General features: G+C 38.8%; 1 protein-coding gene across 1 annotated transcript in view; it reads left to right on the top strand.

The window, feature by feature from the left end:
* The first annotated feature begins 1,847 nt into the window (after positions 1-1,847).
* The window catches only part of LOC103607617, a 19,048-nt gene continuing 10,023 nt past the window's right edge, over positions 1,848-10,872 (top strand). Inside the window, exons 1-2 of the mRNA XM_008592102.1 lie at positions 1,848-1,968; positions 6,886-7,314. Of these exons, the coding sequence (XP_008590324.1) occupies positions 1,848-1,968; positions 6,886-7,314 (550 nt within the window). The remainder of the gene's footprint in view (positions 1,969-6,885; positions 7,315-10,872) is intronic.

Below are 10,872 nucleotides of genomic sequence, written 5' to 3'. Positions count from 1 at the left end.
GTGTGAGTCACCTCTCCCTGCACCTCCCTTCTACCTTTGTGACTTCAATAACTATTTATGGAAACAGGAACTTGGAAGACCAGGAACTATACTGCTGACCACCTTCGGTGCTTTCTTAAGAAAACTGGGATGAAATAGATTGAACTAACTTTAGGTTGTTCTTTAGAAGCACCATGACCAAGTGCATGGGAGAAAGGACAAAGTGCAAAAACGGAACAAAAAATCACACAAGCCCAGTATAAATCCTTTATCCACCACACAAACTCTTTCTCTCTTATTACCTTAGCATTTATCTTCTATGCAACACTTTTCCAAATGATTCCCAATGATAGTCCCCAAATAGAAACTAGCTAAACAACCATCATTTTTCATCTTTTGAATGAGTAAGTCCAGGTGTTTTAATTTGTCTCCATCTAGTTAATTTTCATGGCTTGGGGATCAATTGCCATCTGGATTGGAATAAGTTTTATTTACCTTATCAAATTTTATTAATATTACCCTTTATTATTAATTTAACTAATTTATTATTGCTATGTAAACCTAACCCTGACTCTTTGGTTCTGCAATAAATTAAATTTCATTTCTGATCACATATAATAATAACACAGGACATGTGCTGGACAGTGATTGACAGGGTTGGGCTAGGTGTATTTGATAGTATAGCAGAAAAGAGCAGAAAAGAGAATGAAACATTAAGGTAACACATCCAGAGAGTTTATTTTACCTGATCTTCTAGGTGGAATCTTTATAAACACAGGACAGAAAAAAAGACTGAAGTTAAGAATCACATTAAAAAGTGTCACTTCATATGAGACCAACCAAACTAAAGACAACAGTGGCTATGACAATGGCAAGTATAAATATATGTCAAACAACAGTAATGGAGATGACCTGATAATCAGATACTTTCACATAGATATTTTGTCATCAAATCTAGGAAGATAATTATCAGGTTGTAGCAAAACCAAAAGCTGAAAGGCAGAGGGAAGTCAGAAGACAGATGCCACTTGCAGCTGAAGACAAGAGTCAGAGAAAACATGCTGGAGGAAGATGCTGAATCCTGGGTGGATGGAGCTAAAGGGGAGAGGGAGCTGGGAGAGAGACAGCTAGGGCTGAAGAGAAGCAGGATCAATCACCTCCTATGTGCAAAGGTGACAAAATATCCTCACCTCTAGGGCTGTCTCCAATCAGAAACCTATTCCCTGGTTCCAAGATTTTCCTTCTTAAAGGTCCTGAGAGTGAGGATGACCCACAAGAGTCCTTCTATAAACCCTCCAGATTGAATGCATTTCTTCCACTTGCGACAGGGACATGTGAAGAAAATGAGATTCTCTCAGCCTAATTGGGTGAGAGGCTCTATGTAGTAGATGCTCCCAATTCCCCATGTGTTCTGAAAACTGTTTTGTACTGTGGTCCTTTCACATTAAAAAAAAAGAAGAAGAAAGAAAGAAAGAAAGAAAGAAAAAGAAAGTACACACACAAAAAAAAATGCACCAAAACCAAGCAAACTAAAAACAAACAAACAACAACAACAAAAAAAAAACAAACAAAAAAAACCTTCCACTGTGGTGGTCAGTGGCTAGAGGTAAAGAAATTATTTTTTATGGAGTTATGAGTATGTTGAATCAGACCTTTCCCCTCTGGGACCTCCTGAAGAGTGTGACATGTGTCTCCAGAAGTTTTGGGGCACACGTGGGGGATGCATGTCTGATTTCTGTCTGAGGAAACTAAAGCTGAGCCTGGGCTGATGTGCTGCTCTGCAGGGGAGGGTGGAGAGATGACAGGTGGGTTCTTTGCAAGCAGCAGTGACTCCCAACACTGGAGAGGGCTGACTGCTCTGCTCGGACATGGAGGCACTGGAAGAAGCTGGATCCAGACAAGGAAAGAGAGCAGAAGCTCACCAGATGCTCCCCCAACTCAGACAACAGCCCATGGTGAGCCCAGCTGGGGGAGGGGCGGACCTGGACAGTAAGTGCCGCTTCAGAGGACGAGCATTGCCCTGCACTCAAGGGAGACTCCACTGTGATAAGAAATGTCCATAGAATGCTATTATTTAAGAGTTGCTGGAAAAGGCAAGAGACTTGCCAGAGATGTCACACAAGGGACAAGAGCAACTGGCCCCAGCGGGAAAACCTAGTCTCATAAGGGAGAGTGATAAAGCTTATGTCTGATTGCATCTCCTGATCCAGCTTGTTTAATAAACAGGTAAACAGTCAAAGTGCTAAACCCACACTGAGGAAAGCTGACAAAGACAAACCAGCCATTCTACTGTTCCAGGGTCACAGCTCAGTCAACAGAAAAGTCCACACGTGAAAGAGCAAAGCACCAAGTAGGGACAGCAGTGTCTGTGTGCCACAGTGACAGGGACAGATGAGCCGTGTCTGAAGCCTAATGGCGAACTGCTTCTGTGCTTTTTCAAGAGATACTGTGGTGCATCTCAGAACCATGCCAGCTGCACCCTCCTCGGTACCAGACACTAATTATCTATTTTCTCCCACATCTTATCATGTTGCTCAAGGCTTGCTCACTGTCCACCTGTTTATGTATAAGAAATTCAAAATTTATTTTATCCACCAAACAAGTTAGGTCCTCCACGAAGAAAGTATCAAACAAGGAGGAGGATGCTGAGATTTCAGGTCACCAGCAAAGTCTCTGAGGCTGCCACTGTCACACTCAAGCCTAAGAGAACCCCCCACTGCTGAGGGTGCCGGTGAGTCTGAGCTATTTCTCCCCCCAGCAGAATCCACAGCTGAAACACCTGTCGCCTTGTTTTCAGGAGGCTTAGATCGTCATCAGTAGAGATGCCACAATACTAAATCTAGTTTGAATGTGAGAACATAATGTCAGCATTTTCAGAAAAATGTGTTGTAAATACAAAATGAATAAAACAATACAGTTTTATAAACTATATTTGTAGCTAATAAGAGATGTCTAAAACTACAGATCAGAGAATAGTCAACAAGAGTTGTGAAACTATGTGTTTTTACACAGAATCCTTGCAGAAGTATGACTGTGTATTTCACAAAGAGCCTAAAATACTAACTCTTGGAACACATAAAAACTTGCAAAATCTGGATCTCTTGATTCCAAAGGCAGGAACTGTGTGAAAAGGCTGTGTGGCATGTTTATTTCTCATGTGTGACCTGAGGAAAGCCACAATTAAAGAAGAGTGCAACGGGTATGAACAACACACACACACACACACACACACACACACACACACACACACACACACATCAAAAGTAACCCATTCTTTTGGTGAGAAGACTTGGAAAAGGGACGTCTGTGAATGCAGGAGAACGGGGTCACTGTTTTCTTTATTCTTTCTCTCTGGTCATAAATATTGACTGATACAGAAGTGGTTGTGTCCGGAAAGACACCTATATGCTTGAATAAAAACTCATCTTTCTCGCCAAATGAAACAGTAAAAGGAACCCTGTGGTCTCATGAGTGTAAAGAAATTCTCAGGATTTTTACCTCTTTTTTCCACTTTGTTTTGGATAGAGAGAGGCTGTACTTATGCAGAACTGTGTGGCTATGTGGGAAAATAAAACTTTGAGAGAAAGTGGAAAAAACCAAGACTTTTAATAGTCAAATTGTGGTGGAGGAAGGTGATTACTGAAAGTGGAGATAATTTACTGCTGTAAATGAAATATTTATAAACCTTGTGTCAAGCTAATGATTTATTTCATCTTGATCAGAAAACACTCCCCCCCGCCACCTCCCAAAGTAACACAGACTTTGGTAAATAAAATATGGTGTAAACCAAAGTGAAAGTCTCAAGTTAACATTAGAGTGGCACGTGCACATCACAGAGAAACATCATGGCAAATCGTTGAAAGCAGAACTTATACTGGAACCATTGCTCGATAAAGGCATGACAGAGCTCCCATCTGAAACTAAAAAAACCCATAATAACAACAAAATAAAATTCTCCAGAGGTTTGTAACAGAATTCAGGATAATGTTCGCTATGTTCAGCATACAATTTGAAATAATTTGACATATATAATATTAGAAAATTGTGACCAATTGTCAACAAAAGAGAAAATTAATGAATTCTAATGAAGAGATTATCCCCATATAGAAATTTTCAGACAAAGGCTTTAAAGAATCTGGTATAACCATACCCCCATGAGGTTAAAAATAGAAACTTTTGAAGTAAACACAAAGACCTAATTTCCCAGATGAAAATTTGAAACTCCTTATTTAAAAGTTTCATCAGTATTATGTTTGCATTTTTTAATAGTGCAGTTTTTGGGGACAGGGATCCACAGCTTTCATATTCTTAATGGACTATGTAACTCCCTCAAAACATGAAGGGTAGAATTTGCTGTCGGGAAGTGCCACTAGAGGGCGCACATCAGCCAGCAGAGGGAGCATGAATGTGCTGCAGGAACAAGCGCCCAGCGAGAGCCACAGCCTGGAGTCCAGTCCCTGGAGGAAGAGCCCAGGCGCACAGCGTGAATAGTCACTTTGAATAGTTTAAGTAGACACAGTATTTTTTTCCCCATTCTTTCACATGGTGTGTTCCAAAGTATAAACAATATTAAAAAAAAAAAAAAAAAAAAAAAAAAACAGTGAAATTTTAGAACTGAAAACCATAATATCTGACATAAAATATTTCAAATGGATGAACCCGAAAACAGAAAGGATGTGACATTGAAGACAGTGAATGAACTTAAAAATAAATAGAAATAAACCAATCTGAAACATAGAGATAAAGGATTGGTAAAAAAAACAAAAACAAAAAGTGGCACTCAGATACAAGTTGGAAAATATTAAAAGGTAACAAATTAATGTAATTGAATTTCCCAGAAATGTTTGAATAAATAATGGCAGAAAATTCACAAATTTGGGAAGGGAAATAAATTTACAAATATGAGAAGCTCAGTAGGACCAACAAGTTATCAGCTTAAAGAAAACCAAACTCTGCAACTTCAGAAAAACAGTTGCTGGGGATAGAGAGTGATATGACATAACAAGTAAAACAGTCAATTCACTAAAAAGAAATGGGAATTCTAAATATGTATGCAGTTGACAACAGCTTTCAAACACCTGAAGACAAAAAGTACCACGTTTCCTCAAAGGGTGTGTCTTTCATAGACATGTTTATGTCCGGATACTCAGGACTCTTGAATACCCAGTGAACTGAACGGATTGCATGTTACTTTGAGGAAATGTGGCACATTTTGTGTTTCTGCAGATAATGAGTTAGTCCCTTAATAACCTTAATGATGGATAAGGCCATTCCAAAATATGTTAGAATACATTTAGCACATATTCAAAAACTGCTTTTCTTCATTAAAAAATATGATACAATTTTAAACAGAAATGTTACAAGTACAGACCAAATTATTCTCCTCTGAACCACTTGAGAGTAAGTTGAACGACTGAGAGCCCCAACCTCTTATCCTTTACTATGTATTTCCTACAAATGCAAAATTATTCTACATAACCCAGTACGATGGTGGAAACAAAAAGTCAGCATTATTATATTACTATATGTAACCTAGAGGATTGTTTCAGGTTGTGACAGTTGTACTCAGAATGTCTTTTGAAACAGACTCATCCAGTCCAGAAGCACATGCTGCCCTGTCTCTTTAGTTTCTTTCAGTCTGGAATAGTTTTCAGTTTTTCTCCGAATTTCATGATCTTAATGCTTTTGATGATTATATACCAGTTATTTGGTTGAATGTCACTCAGTCTGGATTTGTTTGCTTTCCTCATGGTGAGATTCAGGTGACACATATTTGGCAGGAACGTCCAGTACTGATACTGTCTTCTGCTCATGGCCTCCCATTAGGTGTTCCATAATTTCAGTCAGGCCCATTACTGATGACATTCACTCAGTTTCTAAGTTAAGGTGGTATCTGTCTGATTTCTGTCCTTCATTTGAAATTAATAAAAATTTGTCTAAAACTTCCTTGATAATTCATGTACTTATTCCTCATTAAATAGCCACTTAAACTCATGGGTTCATATTTTCCTTAATAGATAATAATGTTAAGATTGCTAGTGGTCCTCAGAAAGTTCATGGAAAATGCATATTATGGAAACAGCTATGCATAGATTGCATTTTTTTTTTTTTTGGCACCAACATAAACTCATACTATCTCGTTTAGTTTATCAAAGGCAGATACCCCATATCTGGGCATTTTCTGACAAATCACAAGCACTTCTTAAAATTCCTCTTCTACTCACCACATCTCTGAGTGGTAGAACTGATAACTTCGTACACCAAGATTATCAGGGAATCGGAGCAATGACAAAGCCTTTCTGCTCTCAATACTATGCACAAGTCCCAAGGGCAGGGAGCCTGAAGAATATCTTTGAGCTTCTGAGGTTGTGTTATATCTGGGAGACATTGTCTTAGATAAAGAGATAGGAAGGGAAGCAGGTCATGAACTCCGAAGAGAGCAGTAGAACACTGTTAATAGGACGGCAGACTGACTCTTTCCTCTGGTTCCCAGAAAGAAATGTGATCTTGGCAGACAAATCTGTGCTTCCTGGTCTGATGTGGAACACATGGGGACACTGGGCCTCGCTGACTTACTGAGATAAGACAACCCTTCAGGTGTGCCCAGCCCTGCCTAAGCCCCTGTGATTTTCATCTTTCCTGAGCACAGCCCACCAGCCTGAAGACTTATTCAGTGGCTGGTCACACCCTGTGTTGGAGTCAGTCCGCACGTAGCATGGATATGAAGGTCACCGCCCAGTCCTGGGGCTCCTGTTGCTCTGGCTCCCAGGTAAAGGGGAAGAACACTACAAATTTACTCTGCTACTGTGTTCAGTGCTTCCTGGCTCTTTAGGGAAGTCCTCTTATAAGATGGTTAAACAGGTAGTAATTTGTCTTTATGTTTCCCATCCTCAGGTGCCATGTGAGACATCCAGATGACTCAGTCTCCAACCTCCCTGTCTCCATCTCTAGGAGACACAGTCACCATCACTTGCCAGGCCGGTCAGGGCATTAGCAAGTGGTTAGCCAGGTATCAGCAGAATGCTGGAAAAGCTCCTAAGCTCCTAATCTATGCTGCATCCAGTTTTCAAAGTGGGGTCCCCTCTAGGTTCAGTGGCAGTGGATCTGGGACCAATTTTACTACTGCCATCAGCAGCCTGGAGCCTGATGATTTTGGAACTTATTACTGTCGACAGCATAGTAGTACCCCTCCCACAGTGTTACAAGCCGGAACATACACCACGCAGGGAGGCAGAACTATGAGGCTGGGCTATCCCAGCTGTTCTTCCTGGTGCCTTGATCTGCTGAGAGCATTTCTCAGGTGCAATGAGACTCTGGAGGTCACCAGAAGGTTTGGTAGAAGGAGCCAGGGAGGCTCCTGTGAACCCTAATCCTCTTTGTTTCTCCTCTGCCCCAGCAGCACAGACATGACAAGTTCTCTCCCAATTTTATGAAGAACAGATATCATAACATGGGAGGAGTTTGAAAAAAAAAGCCACTTTAGGTATTTCAAAGAGGATTTTTTTTTTAAATTTCTATATACGGGTCATGAGACTCTGAACTATATCCTATAGAACAAAACATGACCCGTACTTATCTCCATATCCTCAGATCAACTCAAAATAGATTAAAGACTGAAATATATGTCCTGAAACTGTAAAAATCCTAAAAGAAAACACAGGGGAAATAATTCTGGGAGTAGGATTGGGCAGAGAGTTTATGAATAGGACGCCCAAAGCACAGGCAACACAAGGAAAAATAAATTGATGAGAGTATATCAAACTAAAAAGATTCTGCATATCAAACAAAACAAATAACACAGTGAAAAGACAACCTACACAGTGGGAGAAAATATTTGCAAACTAAGCATCCAACAAAGGATTTATATCCAGAATATACAAGGAACTCAAACAACTTAACTGTAAAAACACAAATAACCTTATTTAAAAATTGGCTAAGGAGTTGAATAGGCATTTCTCAAAAGACGATAGATATACAAATGGTCAACAGAAAAAAAAGTGCTGGACATCACTCAGCAACTGGGATATGCAAATGAAAACCACGTTAAGTTATCATCTCACCCCAGTTAGACTGGCCATTATCAAAAAGACAGAGACTAACAGATGCTGGCAAGGATGCAGAGAAAGGGGACCCACTGGTGGTGGCACGTTAAATTGGTAGAGACATTAAGGAAAATTATAAGGATTTTCGCAAGCAACTACAGACAGAACTGTCATATGATCCAGCAGTTCCACTGCTGGGTACATACCAAAAGGAATGCAAATCATCAAGTTGAAGTGATATCTGCACTCCCGTGATTATTGTAGCTCTATTTGCAATAGCCAATGGAACCAAAATGTCCATTGTCAGATGACCAGATAAGGGAAATGTGCTGTATTTACACAATGGAATACTATTCTGTCAGGAAAAAGAAAGAAATACTGCCATTTACAGCAGCATGGGTGAATTTAGAGAAAATCATGTTAAGTTTAATAAGCCAGGCAGAGAAAGAGAAATACTATATGTCCTCACTCATAAGTGGAGCCAAAAAAAAAAAAAAAAAAAAGGAAAGAAAGAAAAAAAGAAAGGTACAGCAATCACAATAATACATTCAACTTTCAAACAGAGAACAAAACTGAGGTTAGCATATGTGGAAAAGGGGGAGGGAAGTAAGGGAATTATTGGTAAAGGGCCATGAATATCGATTGCAGTGTGTAATGTTGAATGTACTAATTATCCAGACTTGAACATCACATATTCCATGCAGGTATTGATAATCAATGTTGTTAACTATAGATATGTTCAGTCAGCTATGTTCCAATTAAAAATAAATAAAATGATTTTTTTTAAAATACTATATGTGCACAGTAGCCAAAGATGCACATTGTGGGAACAGGAGATTCTCTGGTTTTCCTCCAGAAGCCAGTTTATAAGCTGCATAACCATGTGGTTCTCAGAACTGTCTGGGACGCCCAGGGGTGCGGGTGCTGATGCTCTCCTGCAGCACCTCTCCAGGTGACTCTCCAGTCCTCACCTCTGTCCCTGTGTTAGGCTTCAGGCACTGATGGATAGTATCCAATCTTCCTCTTTTGACTTCCAAATCTCAGGACCCGTGTTAACAGCTCTACAGGAAACCAGGCAGGGAAAAGCATTTCTGGCAAATGTACTTCCAGAAAGATAGTGATGATGGGAATGAGCAGCTGGCAACCCAGTGCTGTCACTATTTTGCAACTCTCAGAATTTGCCAGTTTGGGGATGACACCAGAAAGCACTTTGACGTGCTTCCAAATATCAGCAAGTCTGGGATTATAGCAGGAAGATTTCATGGATAAATAGAAAAAAAGGAATCACAGGAAAAAAAATATTGAAATCATGTGAAAAAAAATTTTTAAAAAGACTTTGTTGACAAAATGTATACATACAGATGTAAGGATATAACCTTCTTTTTCTTTAATGTAAGAATTGTTGCTACTCAAAATCTGTCCGAAAGCCAGCAGCATCATCAGCATCACTGAGAGTGTGCAAATAACAGACCCACCTTAGTCTTGCTAAATGACAATGTATATTTTAACAAGATTACAAAGTATCTATTGAAGGAATAAGAAGCTATGTTTTAGGAAATATTTACTTCAGTTAAAGAGGTTTTTGCAAGTTTCGAATTTTGTTTTTATTCATTGAGGCCAGTTAAGGAAATCCGTGTAAAGTCACGTGCTCAAAAATTCCATTATTTTATCATTAACATGTAATTAAATTTGACTTTTTAAATGCCAAATGTTGAAAAATATTATTGGTCAATAGTATAATCAAGTACTTTGAGAATTAAATGGAGGAAATATTTTCTAAAAATCTGAGTAATTCCAAAGTCAAAAGAATAAAGCCAAATTTTGGGTATGACTGTTGCATATGTTCAAACTAAAATTTGCTTATCTCTTGACTTTAGGATACTGGTTATTGCACTAGGTAGTCACTGCCACTTCAGCTATGGCTGTAGATCAAACCAAATCCATGGGCTGGAGACAAGCTCAGTGACCTGCAGCAGAACCACCCAGCAGATGCCTGTCTGGATCAGCTGCACCACTGTTAGCATGAACATCTGTAAACATGACAGTCATGATTAGCCTGGTAAGTCCCTGCATTTTTGAGTGGCTTATTGCAAACCCTTATTGGTGTAAAACTGACTAATACAATATTGAATATCCACACATACAGATAGATACATTTTATGAAAACTGATGAAATTAATATGCATGCTTAAAAAACCATTCATAGCAAGATAGAAAACACAGAAGAAATCAAACTCTAAAAGGTATTTAAATAAACAGTAAAATTTAGCTCATTTATATAAAATATCTAACAAAGAATGTTAGTGCTAAGTTTACCTATCTATATTAGTACTTGTGGTTTTCTTTATTTCATAGGTGTTTTAGTGTTACAGAGAAATTCAGCAGAAATTAAATGTCGTTCCCATACCCTCCCCCCACCCACATACACATTTTCTCCTAATATTTATGTATTATAGTAGTATGGTATATTTGTTATTATTTTGAATCAATATCGATATATTATTATTATTAACTTAATTTTACCTTAGGCATCCCTCTTTGTATTCTATACTTCTATGGTTTTGCCACATGCATAATATCATTTATTCACCATTACAGTGTCATACAGAATAGTTTTCCTTCCCTGAGAATCCTCTGTGCTTCTCCTATGCATTTCTCTCTGCCTCCTTCCCTCATACTCTGAACATACTCTGAAATCCTGCTGACTACAGTAGCTTTTTCTTCCTGTTACATTAAACATTTATCATTTGTTTGTATGGGAAACATTCAAAATCCTTTCTTCTAGGTAAGTGAAACTATAGGATAAATTGCTGTTAATTAGAGTCACCCTATGGTGCTACAGGACACTAGA

This window comes from Galeopterus variegatus, unplaced genomic scaffold, assembly GCF_000696425.1.
Source record: "Galeopterus variegatus unplaced genomic scaffold, G_variegatus-3.0.2 Scaffold7591, whole genome shotgun sequence".
In the NCBI taxonomy this organism is placed as follows: Eukaryota; Metazoa; Chordata; class Mammalia; order Dermoptera; family Cynocephalidae; genus Galeopterus; species Galeopterus variegatus.
The sequence above is the reverse complement of the archived record's forward strand: the minus strand, read 5'-3'. Positions and strand labels throughout refer to the sequence as shown.